The 17,400-nt window shown below is 45.5% G+C and overlaps 1 protein-coding gene across 4 annotated transcripts in view; it reads left to right on the forward strand.

Annotated features, from left to right (window-relative positions):
* Window positions 1–7,497: 7,497 nt before the first annotated feature.
* The window catches only part of SYTL3 (synaptotagmin like 3), a 75,683-nt gene continuing 65,780 nt past the window's right edge, over window positions 7,498–17,400 (forward strand). For 2 of the 4 annotated variants that reach the window (XM_079939582.1, XM_079939583.1), the window contains exons 1-2: window positions 7,498–7,867; window positions 10,392–10,610. In XM_079939582.1, coding sequence (XP_079795708.1) covers window positions 7,758–7,867; window positions 10,392–10,610 — 329 coding nt within the window. In that variant the 5' untranslated portion in view covers window positions 7,498–7,757. Of the gene's footprint in view, window positions 7,868–10,391; window positions 10,611–16,389; window positions 16,686–17,400 lie in introns of those variants that run through there. The other 2 variants (XM_079939584.1, XM_079939585.1) reach the window with 1 other exon arrangement.

Below are 17,400 nucleotides of genomic sequence, written 5' to 3' on the forward strand. Positions count from 1 at the left end.
GGTGGTCCCTGCGGCTGTTCCAGGCGTCCATAAGGAAAGTCCATGTGCAAAAAAGAGATGACATTTTCAGGTGAAGCTGCAAGGTCTGCGTAGTCACTCAACTTTTCCCCTGCATTCGAGGCAGAAAGTATTGTGGCTGCCTTCGGAGAAAACTGCAGCTTCTCAAGGAAACAGCTGTGGTGAAACACAGCAGCGGAGGGTGCAGTCTCTGAAGCGACGGGGGCTGTGAGCCTCGCTCGGCTGTGACTTTCAGCCTTGGGCACGGTCTCTAGTTTGCCTTGAAAGTCTGGGTGGCGATGACCGTCGTGTTCACACGCAGGCATGTCAGGCATGTCGCCTGATCTGCCGCATTTCCCTCCATCACAGGCAGGGGGTGGTGCTTTCGTTCCTTTGATGTGATGACCAGCTGCTCAGAGGTGATAGATATTTAGATGAAAGGACGTGGGGACGGCCTGCAGATAAAGAGCGTTTCCTTTCCTGTCCTCCTTTTCTCTTCTTGCCCTCAGTTTCACGTTTCTTGTACTTTTCCCCCTCATCAGATCTAAAAAGCCGAAGTCAATTGGCTGTTAGGCTGAGGAAAGCAAGCAAGCGTGGTTTCAAAACTCACACGTGTTTAGCGACTTCCCTGGAGGTCCAGGGGTTAAGACTCCGCGCTTCCACTTCAGGGGACGCGGGTTCGAGCCCTGGTCGGGGAACTGAGATCCCGCAAGCCGCTCGGCCAAAAAAATTTTAAAAACAGACACGTTTGGATGTTCCTTTCCCCTGGCAAAAGGGGTCCCACACGTTTCTCCCCTGGGACTCTTTCCGGGCCCCTCCCCTGCCCCCCATCCACTTCTGCTCTCTCCGTATGCAGTGAATCACGCCTTCCTCTGAGCGGCCTCCTCTGTAGATCCTCATGTGTTTATACTCATCCTACCATGTCGTAACTTATTCGTTCGCATGTCCATTTTCTGGCTGGAGTGTGAGCTTTTTGAACGCAGAGACTGGCTCCTACTTATTTTATATCCTCAATCCCTGGCACATGCCTGGCACACACAAGGACCAATGAAATCAGCGCTATGGATCAATGCACTAATCACCAAACCGCGTTGGTCTGGATGCAAAGTTCCACTGGGACACAGCACGACCGGCTACCGGCGAGACGGAAATACGCGGACTGAAGCACTGTGCTGGGTTTAGGAGGGGCCCCTGCTGTCTCAGTCCCTATCGGTCCCAGAGAAATGGCTTGAGTCCTGCTCTGGGGCCTTCCTGTAGGGGCAGAGGAGGAGCAGAGAGGACGAGTTCTGAGTGCTGCTTGCTTTGTTCCAGCTGTTGCTCTAGAGCTGTACCCAGATGATTCCAGAATTGGGGTTTGATCCCAGGTTGTCTGACACCCAAACCTATGCTGAGATGGGATGGATTGCTGTGAAGTGCTTCTCCAGGTGGCTCTGGGAGACTTTTTCCTTCAAAGTGGTGCTTTGGTGTAGGTTTTATTTATTTTTAAATTGTTAGATAAAATTAGACTGGTAGATGGGATACTGTAAGACAAAGGGCAGTCACCATTTCAAATGTACAAAAATGCAATTGAGAAAGGAGGTTGGGGCTAGACTCAGCTCCATGTGGGTGAGGACAGAGCCTGATTCCAGTTCTTGGGACAAAAACACAATTTAAGAATTTGTTGGGTGCGTGAGAGAGTGACTAAATATCATCATAGAAAAACCGAATCTGGGAGATTTCATTATTCAAGATATGAGATTGTAAATTTCTGCATGAGATCATTAAACTAAAATACCTTTCTGTGTGCTTCTCAGATTTGAAATGACTCAGATTTCCCGATGCTTTCCAGATGTCTGAAGCCTGGAGCTTTCTGAGATGAGTGTTGTTTGCTCACCTGACTGTCCTTCCTTCCTGCTCTACTCGAATTCATGCTTCCTGCTTTGGCAAGTAAACCCGCATGTTACAGTATTCACTGGGTTTCTCAACCCCAGCGAAACATTAAGGACCTATTTGCTGGGTGATGAGGGGTCACTAAAAACCAATGGGACCACTAGAAGGACACTTGAATCAGACAGAAAGAAGTCCGAGTCATGATAGAGAAATACACAAAGGAAAACGGGGTCATAATGAAGAAGCAATTTACTGTGCTTGCAAATAAGGAGAAAGTTCCTGAATTAGTCAGCAATTAATCTGGGCCTTGAAAGATTAATAATAATAATGACGATGATGGTACTATTACTACCACCACAGTTAACATCTGTCAACGGCTTATTATATGCTCACCACCGTGATCTAAGTACTTTACGGGTAACAACACACTTAATCCTCAGAGCAACTCTAGGAAGTGCGTGTTGTCATTCTCCCTACTTTATGGGCAAGGAAATTAAATCCCAAGGGGCTTAGGTAACTTGCCCAGCATCTCGGCAGTCAGGAAGGGGCAGAGCAGAGCTGCTCACCCAGTGAGGCTCCAAACCCTGCTTTGCAGACTGTTCCCCTCACTGCCTCCGAGGAAATTAGATTTTGGTAGGGAGAGGCAAGAGCAGGAGTGAATGCATGGAAAAAGAAAAGTGCATGATGTGTTCAGGGAGCAGTCTCGGATGTGTCTAATTTGGAAGCATTGCAGCATTCTGTGGGAATTAAGGATGGAGGAGTAAGGAGGAGGCCAGATCAGCCAGGGTGAGAAAGGCCGTTTCGTAGTTTAGAACTCACGTGTAGGCGGTGGAGACCCTGGGCTCCTTTCCTGGGGGAGGAGTGACATATTCCCACCTCATCCTTGCTCAGTGGACTGTCCCTCACCCTAGAGATGTTCCTCTCCTTCCTCAGACCAGCTCCTTTTCTTCTCCCGGGCTCAGCCATGAAGATTTTCCTGTCCTCTCCGGTCACCAGTCTCCCTCTTACTCACCATCCATTCAGTGCTGTCACTCCTGTTCCCACTGGTCGGCTGCAGGCTAATGGACACAGCCAGTTCCGGACCCCATCAGTTGCTCCTGTTACCCACTTTGTGTTCCAGATGCCATGCTCACACCTCGCTCCCTCATCCCAGCATAGGGCAAGGAACACGCCAACTGATTTTAATAGATTTCATAGAATTCTTTTACAATCTCCACTTTTTGACTCAAAAACATCAGAGAGATCAAAGCATCCAACAGAGAAGTCTATTTGTTTTATCCATGTTTTGAAGAATATGAAAAATAATCCAGGGTGGCCTCTAGTTTCCTGCTAGCGTCGGTGACCAGAACTGGAATCTGTAAAGATGGACCTTAGCTTGCTAAGGCCACCAGGTGGATGGAATTCTCTCTTACTTTCTTGGTATTTACCATGGGCGCAAGCTGCTGGCTAATTAGCTCCATCTGCCACCCTAGAAACCTCTCTTGACTAGGAAAAAGTTCACTAAAAATAAATAAATAAATAGTTCTAAAAAAAATAAGTAAATCATTGCCATAAGTCTCGGGCACCTTGTCTTGGATAAATAGACTATAGGTGAAGATTAGTTTTAGTGAATTGGGTTTGAGTGATTTGACAGGTGGATTACAGAGTCAAATCTCCAATTTGGCTGTTGATATAAAACGTAGAGGAATGCAAATGCCAGCCTACCAGGGGTAAAGTGCAGAAAGAACTCCAGATTCTGTTCAAGAGGATTGAAAAGATGCCGTTGAAATAACTTGGATGATTGCTGTTGAAAGAGAAACTCTGAGCTCTCAGTTAGAACCTGGAAATCAGACCTGGAATTGCATAAGCAAATTTACACTCAAACTAAAACCCCAACACAGCTGAAAACAATAAAAACAACTGACCAGTCCTCTAATTTCCCCACCCCATTCTCCTAAAACCCAATAATATGTTGAAAAATGAACAAGAGAATGATATACACAGTTTAATTTGTAAGTGACCTGAGAAATCATTGGATTCTCTAGTTTAGTGGTTCTTAAACCCCAAGGACCCAATGCTCACCCTTTATATGAAATATTTTGTAGTTCACCTTTTGCTATCTGGAATTGGAATTCATGTATAATATAATTTACCTACACCAATAACAACAACAACAACAACAATAATACGTCATTACTGTAATAAAAGAAGAAATAAAGGGGCAGTAAATTATAAGAATATAATATGTACTCATATATGTAAACTACATTAGAAGACACAGTGAAGTTGTCAAATGTTCGCATACATAGAATCACATTGACTAGAACATCTACAAATGCAGACCATTACCAGTATTATGGCATTAGTGATTCAAATACTACAAGCCATGCTGCCCTTGGTGATGCAACTCTCTGAAATGATCAACAATTTTTGTTAAAGTTCTAAATGAAACCAAGTACAGTCTTTCTTCAATTTACATAATAGTTGCATTCTGGAAAACTCAGAGTATGTGAAAACCCTGCAAAATATACTTTGTGTTTCTATGAGTTAAATTCTATTATCAGAAAATTATACTTTTTTCCTAGTTGAATTATCTGGTAAGATAGCCAACATTTGTATGGGAATGCAAGGTAACTCTTTGTCACTGTGACAACCAAAAGCACCCCACACATATCTAGAGGGAAGCGTGGTACTGCCCCTACTGAAAAAGCCTGAACAAATCCAAATAAGATGCAGCACCTGTTCTTTCGATTTATCAGAACTATATACACCCCTTTGATTTGGGGTTTTGTTTCGTTCTGTTTTGTTTTGCCTTGGTTACTAGGAAGCTCAGAGATACAGCTAATGCTCAAGTACAGTGACTGTTTCACTGCAGGTTCCTGGTAGAAATCGTCGGCCCCTTTTCGCTCTGGTTGCTGTTTCTCTGATTTTAATCGTCCTCTCTGTGCTTTTATTGTGAGCTCCATCATATTCTTGTGAGAAGTAGGATAGAGTGTAAATCACCAGTCATTAAGTTCCGTATCCTAAGCACCTGAACAGTGCCTGGCACTTGGGTGCTTTATCAACATTTACTGAATGAATGGGTGATGGATGGATGCTGGAAACGAGCTCAATTTCACTTTTCTGTAAATAGCAGTGGATGGCCACTAGGGGGAGGAAGAGCGCCCGCTCCTCCCTGCAGACGGCTCTCTGAAGCCACAGGTATGCGTTTGGTAGAAAAGAGTAGTGTTTTTAAGTAACCGAATCCTGCATTTCTGGAATGGGTAGGGCCTTTCCCCCTGAAGGAGTGAACACTGAGTACTGCAGGAGCACTCTCTTCCAGCCCAGGGCTGCGCTGCTTCTGCTGGACAGCAGAGTCCAAAGGCCACAGGGAGAGAAAGCTCAGTGCACAGATCACAGGTTTTGAGCCAACTGCAAAAATCTTCATTTAAAACACTTGAGAATCAGACAAACAGGATAGTACTTGGCCTAGTAGTAATGGTTAATAGGTTAAAATAAGAAAAAAGCAGGAAGAACCGAGGGCGTGATTAGAAGAAATAGGCTCATGACGTTGGTGACACGGTGGCTATTTTGCACTTTACCACTGAGCGCTTGATTACACGCTGTTTCCCAGCACTCTCCTCTTTTTTTGTGTGGTACACGGGCCTCTCACTGTTGTGGCCTCTCCCGTTGCGGAGCACAGGCTCCGGACGCGCAGGCTCAGCGGCCATGGCTCACGGGCCCAGCCGCTCCGCGGCACGTGGGATCTTCCCGGACCGGGGCACGAACCCGTGTCCCCTGCATCGGCAGGCGGACTCTCAACCACTGCGCCACCAGGGAAGCCCCAGCACTTTCCTCTTCCCCAGAGACTCAGAGCCTTGGGGAGCTCCGTCTATTCATCTGGAAACGCGGGCCCGAGGAGGGGTGTGGCTTTGACTCCGGTGGGGCTGGAGCCCCAAGTCCTTGTCCCTGTCTGTCCCTGTCATTTTCCCGCCGTCTACATAGGACACCTTTTGGGAGCAGGCACTTGGGACTGCTTGGCTGGAGACCAGAGGCCAGGAGCGTCTCCTGGCAGCCCTGGGCTTTCCTACTTCTCATGCAACCTCTGCAATTTGGGTGGGCCACATATTTTAACTTTATCCTACAATAGAGAAACTGACAGATAGAGAATCCCTTAAGCCAGGGGTCCTTAGCCTGTAGGTCCATGACCTTGGACATGAAAAAATTTTACATCATTGTTTTCATTAACCCATAACTAAAATTTAGCATTTCCTGCGATTATGAGTATAGGCACTGAACCACAGTAGAACTAGCAGGACTGGTGACTGCCACAAATAGAAATCACAGATATTTTTATGCCACATTGTATGTTGCAGGTATCTGAAAACATTGTTTACGATCATCACTACTCTGAAATTAGTTGTTAGATCACTGCTAGATTTCATGCATCAATGGACGCATCTATTACTATGTTATAATCTTTAAAAATTTCAGTATCATCGATTTCCTTTGTAATGATGTATTTTATTTTATGCACTTAAATACAGAAGCGTCACCAGATGACCAAAGATTAAGAATCTCTGCTTAAAGAAATGATTCCTTAGGGTTCTATTAACTTCTCATTCATTGATTTGCTATGAATCATAAATTAACATAATGTACATTTCTGTTGCAGCCGAATGAACGAAGGGAGTTTAGCTTCTAAAGAATTGAAAGGGAGTCTTATTACTAAGGAATTCATGTAGATTTGATAACAAAATGGCTTCTAGAAAGTGCATCAATTAGAGCTGCATTTTCTGCTTTTCACTGACATGCATCTATCCAGTGCTTTGTCAATTCAATGCCATCCTCTTGGTTGGGGGGAAGAACAGATTGAAGGTGATGTGTGTCCAACGTCACTGCTGGCAGAAGAAAGGAGGAGGAACGTATGCAGCACCTGGCAACTAGCATTAACCAGAAACAAGACCCCAGGCATAAGGCAGCCACTGAAAACCATTAAAGACCATAGATAATGGGTAGGTTGAGGTTGTGGTGATATCCCTTTATACATCCTTAATTGATTAAACAGTTTATTTTTGAGTCTTGAAGTTAACTGTAAAAATTACAGTTAGCAGTTGAGAACATGGTTGTTCTAATGTACTTTCAATTAGGATGATGTACGTTAAAGATAGACCTATATGCCTCTAATCACTCAAGATACAGAATTCATATTAGAAAAATTCAAGTGTGTAAGTTTGAGGCTTTTAGAAACACGAGAAGGCCAATTTAATAAAATTTAAAATCTTACGTTATCATCATGGCAGAAGGTGCAAAGATCTGTCTGTGTAGAGCATTTTGTGTCTTCTGGACTCATGCTGCAGTATAGGTACATCAGCCAGGAAAAATGATGCCATTTTTATTGTCTTTTCTACAGGTATTGAACTGGCTGGGCTTTTAACCATCATTACTGTTACCTGTAAACATATGAAGGGGAAGGTTGACTTCTATAAGTCGTTGATACGCTTCTCACTGCCCTTCGTATATTCCCTCAGATTGGGGATTACTTCTGCTTTGCAGAAATTATCTGCAGGGGGCCCTGCATAATTTATAACAATCTCTGGCAAAACCTCAGAAAAAAAGATATGCTTTTGACTTAGCCGGATGTCAGAGGCTGCGGCAGGACCCAGGGAAAAGGCTCCCCAGGTGGCATGAGGCTCTGGGAGCGACCATCCCAACCGAGGGACGGCCTCTTGGAACTTCCTTCTCCTGAGGAGTGTGACACAGTTAAAAAGAAAGAAAAAAAGAGCCACAAGCAACACAGCTGCCAATGAAATAGGAGAGGGATTGCTTTCAAAAGCACGTGGGACTCTCACTGGACTCTCTGAGCTCATCCACGGGACAGGAGCGCAAGGCCATGGAGTAGAACCTCAGCGTGGGTCTAAGAAGAGACAGAAATGGCCCAAGAAGTCAGCCTGAAGTCCCTCCGGGAATCAGAACGCGAGGTGATCCTCCAGGTCCTGCACCGGGACCGGGAGGTTCGAAACATCGAGGAGGAAAGGATACGGTATGCTGTCATTTAGTGGGTGGGATTCTTTCGTTGTTTTTGGCTTTTTCTGCTTGGAAGCTGCTTCTACCTGGCGTATTGCTGCCTACTCAGCTTCTTGTCTGACAAGAGTCGGAATGAAGGGCTATAGGGGGAGGTGACCTTTGCTGTGTCACTAAGCTTCGGGGATGGTAAGGGAAAGAATGCCTTTTGTTTTTCCTTTAAAATAATGCCTTTTTTGGTGATAAGTTTGCTGTCTGTCAGCTTGTCCATTTGCCTACTTGGCAGGAATAATTCAAGGGAAGCTTTCAGGCTTCTCATACGCCCTTCAAGGGAAAGACCTCCGGCTAAGGGTTTTCCTAAATTATTTTTGGTGGTAACCGAAGGCACAAAGAAAGCGTCATAGAAACAGCAAAGCTGCTGGCATCCATTCCTGTCCTTTTCTTTGCTCTCTTTTGCTTCCCAGCCGGCTTTGAGGGAAGGGGAAACCTGCCCAGCCTGCTCTCCGACTGATCTGTCAACAGAGAGCCTCTTTCCTCTCTCTGAGCTCCGCGGGCTGTTGGACATGAGTTTAACACTTAACAAAGCAGGGCTGGGCGGTGTCCGTGGTTAGCTGTCATGGTGATGCTTTGCTTATTGATCGATGCTTATGGAGAGCGTGAGGTCTAGAGGGTAAGTAAATGGAATAGGCTTTTTGGTTTTGCTTTGTTTTTAATGGCAGAACTCCTTCAGAGTCTGCCAAGAAAAATAAACATATAAAATAAAACTTTGGACCACCAAATGTCTGAGGAAGGAGCGAAAATTTCTGGTTAACTAGAAGGTACAATGTTCTTTTTCTACCCTCCTCTGTTATCCCAAAGCTCTCTAAGTGTACTTATACTTTATTCCACTCAAAAAATACACTGAACAAAAGGATTTTTCTTTGATGATTCAAGATCTTACGGTGATTTAGAAGCACCGTTTTGAATATCAACAAAGTAACATGGATACTGTGGTAAAAGGCTTGTTACAAAGGGTACTGATTCTAGAGCAAATCCTGAAAGTTGGATGTAAGCTTGTTTCTTGGGGTTAGCTTCTCTTTTCTAAAAAGTAAGTAACAGTAGGGCTTCCCTGGTGGCGCAGTTAAGAATCCGTCTGCCGACGCAGGGGACACGGGTTCAATCCCTGGTCTGGGAAGATCCCACATGCCGCGGAGCAACTAAGCCCGTGCACCACAACTACTGAGCCTGTGCTCTAGAGCCCACGAGCCACAACTACTGAAGCCCATGTGCCTAGAGCCTGTGCTCCACAACAAGAGAAGCCACCGCAATGAGAAGCCTGCGCACTGCAAAGAGTAGGCCCCGCTCGCCACAACTAGAGAAAGCCCGCGCACAGCAACGAAGACCCAACGCAGCCAAAAAATAAACAAATAGATTTAAAAAAAAAGAAAGGACATGAGAGCAAGCGTTAAAAAAAAAGTAAGTAACAGTAAATCAACTATACTCCAATAAAAATTAAAAAAATAATAAAAGTAGGGCTTCCCTGGTGGCGCAGTGGTCGGGAGTCCGCCTGCCGATGCAGGGGACACGGGTTCGTGCCCCGGTCCGGGAGGATCCCACATGCCGCGGAGCGGCTGGGCCCGTGAGCCATGGCCGCTGAGCCTGCGCGTCCGGAGCCTGTGCTCCGCAACGGGAGAGGCCACAACAGTGAGAGGCCAGCGTACTGCCAAAAAAAATAAAAATTAAAAAATAATAATAAAAGTAAGTAACAGAGACATTTCATAGAAGAGTATGCTGGCTAATGATACCTCCTGGGGTCCAATGTAATGTCCCTTTGTACTAGGGCTATTGTCCTAGGGAAACAGGGACTGAAAGTAACTGACCACCCATAAAAAACAGTAGCAAAAGCATAGCATCGAGGGAGCTCAGCTTGGGGCTCTGTGATGACCTAGATGCGGGAGAAAGGCGGGGCGGGAGGTTCAAGAGGGTGGGGGATATAGGTACACATATAGCTTATTCACTTCATTGTACAGCAGAAACTAAACAACATTGTAAAGGAATTTTACTCCAATAAAAAAATTTTTTAAAAAATTTATTCCATTAAAAAAAAGCATAGCATCAGCTAAATAACTTTATTGGGGAACTTAAGACAATAGCAGGCATGTATACTGTATATTTACAGGTCATTCCCTGCCTTGCATCTTAGAATTGATGCCATTTTCTGCATGTTTCCTCTTCTTTCACTGTCCTTGCTTGCTGTTATAATGCCCTTTGGGCACAGAGGGATGAACCTAGCCAGCCATAGTGTTCATGCTTTGCCATTTAATCCTCACAGCAACCCTGGGAGGTAAGGCTTGCACAGCCGAGAAAACCTCTGAGCCTCTGCTCCGAGACGTCGCAAGAGATCCTGGTTCACACAGCCGTGTTGGAACCTGGGGGTGCTGGATGCCATAGCCCCTTCTTTCTCGCCGTGGGTGGTGCTGTTGGGGCCCTCGCCATGTAGGAATTTGGCTGGCATCTGTCCTTCCACTCAATCGCTTCTTATCATTTAACTCTCTGGGCCACAGGAAACTGAAGACACACTTGCAGCATCTCAGGTGGAAAGGCTCGAAGAGCGGGAGCCAGGAGTACAAAGAGAAGTCCTGTGCCCGCTGCCGGCAGGCCCTGGGGCTCCTGCTGAACCGGGGGGCCGTGTGCCAGGGCTGCAGCCACCGCGTGTGCGCCAAGTGCCGAGTGTTCCTGAGGATGACCCGCGCCTGGAAGTGCACCGTGTGCTTTGAGGACAGGTGAGGATGGGCCAGGGAGCCTCAGAGATGGTCCAGGACAAACTGTTGACAAAGACGGCTGTCACTCCTCAAACTTAATCGGGAAATGTTTGCCGAGTGCTTAATATGGAGCTGCCTTTCTAGAAGTGGGAGTTACTGTAATTCAAAAATGCGTTTTGAGGGCTTCCCTGGTGGCGCAGTGGTTGGGAGTCCGCCTGCCGATGCAGGGGACACGGGTTCGTGCCCCGGTCCGGGAAGATCCCACATGCCGCGGAGCGGCTGGTCCCGTGAGCCATGGCCGCTGAGCCTGTGTGCCCGGAGCCTGTGCTCTGCAACGGGAAAGGCCACAACAGTGAGAGGCCCGCGTACCGCAAAAAAAAAAAAAAAAAATGCGTTTTGTTATATGAAAAAAGTTTTTTGTTTTTTTTTTTAATTTACAAAAGTTTGTTTGTAATGGCTGGGGATCAGTTAACGTAGGAGTTAAGATTCCTTTCAATTTCTTAACTGGTTCATTTTGTTAGTTTTCTTAGAGCTTAATTTATCTCTTTGAGGAAAAGTGGAGTGAACTGTAACACAGAGAATGTTAGCGTGTCCCGTGCAGCTTTATCAAGGCCTTTTGAAGGAGGCACGCTGACCTGCACTGGACGCTCTCCTCAAGAAATGGGCGTGCTTTCTGTTAGTGATAGCGGGAGTCTACATTTATTCTCATCTTTTGATGTTGTGAGGTTTTAAAATATTTTAAACATGGAATTGGCATTTTTGAAAATGATAAAGCATATTTGTGGCTTGATCTCACACCGTCCGAAGCACGAACAGGCTGGTTGCCAATCCCTTGGAAACACGGGGAGTGTTTCTGCCTCTTGTGGGGTAGCGTGCACAAGGACATCACAGAACTTATGAGAGGTAGATATGTTCGTCTGGTGTGAACCTAGGAGAGGAATCAGAGACTGAGATTTGAAAACAACTTGTAAATATTGCTGCAGATGCGTGAGTGCCCCGGGGGCTGAGACTGTGAGAGGTGCTTACACAGTGTGGGCACAGCAGCTGGGTTTTCTCTCCCCCTAAATCAGGAGGATTGTGTCTGTGGGCATGTCCTGATATTCATCTCCTTAAATTTCCCATCCCTTTGCAAGGCTTAATGTATTTCAGTCAGTCATTCGAAGGCAGGTTGTTCAACCAGATTTCCTTGTTCCTAAGCTCCCCCTCTCTGAAGCGGCACAGCCAGGTCACTCCCACGTGGTCAGAGTTATCTCCACACATCTCGCGTTTCCTCAGTTTGTGAAGCCGATGCCCTGCAGGCTTTTCTCAGCTTGAGAGGGAAAGACCAAGATTTACTGTGAGCCGCCTGGCCTGCACTTGTGCTCAAGCAAGTCTGGGCTCTTGAGAGAGGAGGAAAGGTCCTAAGATCTCCAGTCAACCATATATATTTGGTCGATAAACACTAAGGATAAACACTGCGTCGTAAGGTATTAAATTCTTCACTTTTTCTTCATCTAGTGGTTAACTGTAAGCCACAGGGTTATAGGACAGGGGCTGAGGCAACCTCCCAGGAAGCGGCCCCGCTGAAGGCTCTGCCCTGGAGGGCACCATGCCCGGGGCATTGTAACTTTACCGCTCTAAGCTCACGAAGCGTGATTTCTGAAACCCCAGCTTCCTTATGTTGAAATAAGGATGCTTTTCAAAATATCCAAGATGACTGCGTTGCTCTGAGTGAACTGACATAGGAAATCGCTTGGGGAGAGAGCTAAGTAATTTATAACCCAACTCCCCCCCTCCCCGCCTACTTTCTTCGAAGCTCTCTGCTCTCTCTCTCTCTAGTTTTGTCCACGCTGGGCTGCCTTCCAATCCTGGGGCCAAACCAAAGAAAAGGCTTGGGAAAACTTGAGGGTAGACGATAGTCACAACTGAACTGGGTCCTGGACAGGTTTTTGACCCTATCATTTTCCTCTCCCTGCTTCTTCCTCAGCCTGAGACTCATTCCTCAAGAAGTGGATTTGCTGTGGGAACAGGAGAGAAAATAGGTTTTAAAATCAAGAAAGAAGAAGCTCTAGGGTAGCAATTTAAAAAAGCAAAACCAATGTACAGATTGCTGCAGTCAGTGCCAAAGTCCTGTGACCAGCACTGGCCTTGGGCTTGTGTTGAGGGTCCAGGAGACACCTGAGGTTTCTGCCTTCTGAGCAGGTTTTCTGCTGAGGACCCCAGGAGCTCAGAGGAGGGAGAGGCGAGGGAGGGCTGAACTGGCTCAAGGTGACTTCCCAGAGCACCCAGGTGGGAGCATTTCTGCAAGCGGGTCGGGATTAGAAAGGGAGACAGACATTGTCCGGGAGAGGGAACGTCGTGGGCATGAGTGTGGACCACTCACCGTGTGGGAGGCTGTGTCAAGCATTTCTTGACACCAAATGTTTCATTTAAATCTTCAAACAATCTTACGTGACAGCTACCACCATTATCCCAATTTTATAGGGGAAGAAACGGAGGCTTAGAGACACAAGGGAGCCCAAGGCCATGCGGTCAGTAAGCCTAGAACCAGGTCTCCAGAGTCCCGTCTCTTCTTTTTGTTTTAAATTTAAATCACTGTGAGTGATCCAAAATTATTTTTAATGGTAAAAATGAACACATACAATCAAGTAGAATATTACAGAGTCATTAACAATGGGATGCTCTGTTAACAGAGATGCATACCAGCTGTTGTGAATTTCAAGAGCAGCTTATCAAACCTTGTGGTACACTTTCTTTCATTTTAAAAAAGATACATAAACAAAATTATCTGGAAGGATATATATCAAAGAAATGATTCTTTCTCTCTCTTTTTAAATTTCTAAGGTCCTTGTTGTTTTATCTCTTTGATATATCGTAGTGTATATCTGTTAATCCCAAACTCCTAATCTATCCCATCCCTTCTTGATCTCTCTCTCCTGCCTTCTGGGAGACTCGCCCGGAGGGACGGGGTCTTAAAAGCCACTCGGAAGAGTTTGGATTGGAGGCTGCAGGAAATGGGGTGTGAGCATACGCACTTTGTCAGAAGAAAGCCAGGTGAAAGTCTGCCTGCATTCTGCAGGACAGACTCAGGAGGGGAAGAGGAAGGTGAATGAAGCAGATGAAAGTCTTTTCAGTGAACGAAGTGTGAAGGGATGAGGCGGGCGGCAACAGAGATGGGGAATGTGAGGGAGAGTTCAACAAAGGGGTGATTGAACTTGGTCACAGGGGATGAAAGAGGGAAAAGTGAAAAACAGTTCTGTGGACTAGCAAAACTGATAGCTCTTCATGCTTAACTGGAAGAACCAAAGGAAATAGAGAGTAAAAGAGAAGCAACAGAAAGAACTAGGTAAACAAAGGCAAGTCGGAAAGGACTTAGACGGGAAGGTTGGTTGAAAGTTGCTTCCAGTGATGGGGGCCGTGTGTTATCCTTAGCAGGAGCCATCAAAAGAGGCGTGATTTGGGAGAAGGAAAGAAGAGAGAGTCAGATTCCTAGAATTTGGAAAATGTCATCTTTCAAATTTCAGACTGATACTCCCAGTATTTTCATAATCTCATGTTTCGGTAAAACACCGAATCACCACTTTATATCCACAAGGCAAATAACTAATGTATGAGAATGGAATAATTCCAAATCATGATTGTAAATCCTTCTGCCCTTCAAGTGAGGAAAAGGTATAACTCTATAAAAGATTGAAAAGAAATTGAATGCCAGGTACGGTTTAACAGATTTGGCCAAGGAAGGATTTTAGCTTGGTGCCAAGGTTAAAGGGACATTCTTCTACTGCTTCTCTTTGTTTCAAAACTTGATTTCTTCTTTTTTCTAATCTGATTTTTAGCACTGTCGATAGGAACTATGTTAATTTGTTTCACATGAAAGAGTACATAGACAAGTTAAATATACTGAGTAAAATATTTCACATAGCTGTACATTTCTAAATTTTCAAGAGGTTAGCCATAAATTTTCAAAAGGTTAGCCACTAAGATTAATTTCACAGAGAAAAAGCCTTTTGTTCTTTGAAATACAGCTTTTTCTTCTTAGCTCTGATTTGGAGATAGCATCTGTTTTAGTTCTCACGAGAAAGCTTGGTTGTTTCACGAGGTGTAGGTACACTGCTTTCTGTGGGAACAGGACAGATGATGATTACATAAAGGATCGTGATATTCTTTTTATCCGTTGGCCAAATGAGAGTAAGGATTACCTAACAGCCTTTGAAGCCTTATGTTACCAAACATCTAGTTAAAAATGGAAATTTATGGGATACTTTTTTTTTTTTTTTTGCGGTACTCGGGCCTCTCACTGTTGTGGCCTCTCCCGTTGCGGAGCACAGGCTCCGGACGCGCAGGCTCAGCGGCCATGGCTCACAGGCCCAGCCGCTCCACGGCATGTGGGATCTTCCCGGACCGGGGCACGAACCCGTGTCCCCTGCATCGGCAGGTGGACTCCCAACCACTGCGCCACCAGGGAAGCCCTGTGGGATACTTTTTGAAAAAGTTTATTTTTGAAAAGCTTATTTTGTGCTTACTGAAGGGAATGTTTACACAGTAGTTTGAGTATCATTTTTATTGTTGGTGTTGAAGTTGAAATTTCTTCTGTGGTCAGCACTTGATTAGTCATGGCAGGTCTTGCTTTTAAAGCCTTTTTGAGATGAGTAAGCTTTCCATACCCTTGAGTTCATGTTCAAAGTTGTCAGCTCACTCAGGTCAGCTGAACCTTTTCGCCCTGCAGCAAGGTCAGTGCCAGGAGGCCATTTTCCCAGTCTGGCACTCAGCATGGTGGTGAAGTGCTGCCTTGGTTAAAACTCTGGGCTGAAATGTCGGCGAGAGTTAAGGATACTGGGGACGTAGGGATACCAGACAGGCTCGTACGTCCTTTCCAGTCACGTGTTCACAGGAATTTCTACAATAACAGACTCATGTCCATAGGTCAGACCAAGAGCGCATTCTAGTGCCGAATAGAAGTCATGGGTGGATTTACCGATTTTAGATGATTCCACTGCTGCACTGTTTCACGAATGCAGGTATCTTTGAGACCATGATTTCCCAGTTTGCAGGTCCTTTATTCTGATTCATTTTCAGTGAACTGAAGTGTCTCTTCAAAGATTTTTCTTCCTAGAAGAGCACGTGGGTGGCATGTGTCCTAAGCCATTGCCTATCTGAGGATGCCTTCGGTAGCCTTTTCTCATGAGTAAGGACCTCACTGGCCTTTAAAGCTCAAGTCCCAACTTTTCATCTCAAAGTTCAGTTAATGTGTTATCGTTGTCTTTTGAAGTTTAATGTGACAGAGACGTTGGAGACTAGCTTTATTTTTCTTTCTTTCTTGATCGCCTGGATTTTATGTACTAGAAGCATATTGGTTTTTTGCTGGATCCTTGTAATTGAGAACAGTTTCCAGTACATGCCTGGGTCCGAGTCTCTCCACACTGATTTTTATGGAAGAAGGAAAGTTCCTTTGAGCTGCCTGTCTCTTGGATTTGCTTGTTTTGTTTTTAAAAAATTACCTTTTACTGTGGCAAAATACACATAACCTAAAATTCAGCATCTTAGCCGTTGCACGTGTGCAGTTTAGTGGCGTTAAATACATTTGAAACCATGGGTAATCGTTAGTCAAATCCATTTCACCGGTCTCCACTAATTCATTAGGGTCATCTACAAGACTCACATGCCCTCCGTTATTGTCCTAAACAGTGAGATGTTTGCCACAGTTGTTTTCCAGGAACTTGGAGTCAGCTGCGTCTCGTTTGAGCTGAACTGGTTAAGACTGGCCCAACCCTCCAACTGGGCATGCGCGAGCGTCCGGGCAGTGACCTTTTGAAGTCAGAGGGCAGAAAACTCCACCTTCAGGTCGTGCTGAGCTCCTCCATCTTCCCACGTGCATAGACCTGTAGCCTAGTTACTGCGCAGAAGGGCGATGACCCACCTTTTTCCAATCACCTTTCCCCACGCTCCCCACGCTCAGACCGCCCTGCTTCTTAATTACTTCATCCCATAAATGCCTCCAGCCCCTTGCCCTCCAGGAGGTGGATCTGAGGTCTGTTCCCTGTCTCTGCGCTGTTTGCTGCTAACCTCAGCGTCCCGGCGTTTCGGCTTGCTGCGCGACGGGCAAACCAACTCGGCTAGGTAACACGCCATCCGTTTCCAGGCTTTTTCATCTTGCAAAACTGAAACTGTAACCGTTAAACATTTCTTCCTATTTCTCTCTCCCCCCGCCCCCAAGCCCCTGCAGTCCCCATCCTACTTTCTGTCTCTGAATTTGGCTACTCTAGGTCCCCCACATAGGTGGAATCATACAGTGTTTGTCTTTCTGTGAGTGGCTCATTTCACTAAGTATCCTGATTTCCAGGTTCATTCGTGCTGTAGCGTCTTGCAGAATTCCTCCCTTTTTAAGGCTGCATCACATTCCTTAGCGTGTATGTAATCACATTTTGTTGGCCCGTTTCAACTGCTGATGGGTGCTTGGGTTGCTTCTACCCTTTGGCTCTGTGAATAATGCTGCTGTGAACATGGGTGTACAAACATCTCTTTGAGACCCTGCTTTCAGTTCTTTCAGATACATACCCAGAAGTGGAATTGCTGGGTCCATAGTATTTCTGTTTAATTTTCTCAGATCCGCCATGCTGTTTCCACAGCAGCTGTGCCGTTTTACATTCTCACCAACAGTGCACGAGGGTTCCAGTTTCTTCACATCCTTGTCAACACTTGTTATTTTCTGTTTGTTTGTTTTAATGGTAGCCGCTAATGGGTGTGAGGTGGGAGTTTGCTTATTTTTTGACTCAGTAATATTTTCTTCAGTCCGGTCTGATTATCCTTCTATGCCACTTGCCCTGGCTTCTTT

The sequence above is a fragment of the Stenella coeruleoalba genome (assembly GCF_951394435.1).
Source record: "Stenella coeruleoalba genome assembly, chromosome: 12".
Taxonomy (NCBI): domain Eukaryota; kingdom Metazoa; phylum Chordata; class Mammalia; order Artiodactyla; family Delphinidae; genus Stenella; species Stenella coeruleoalba.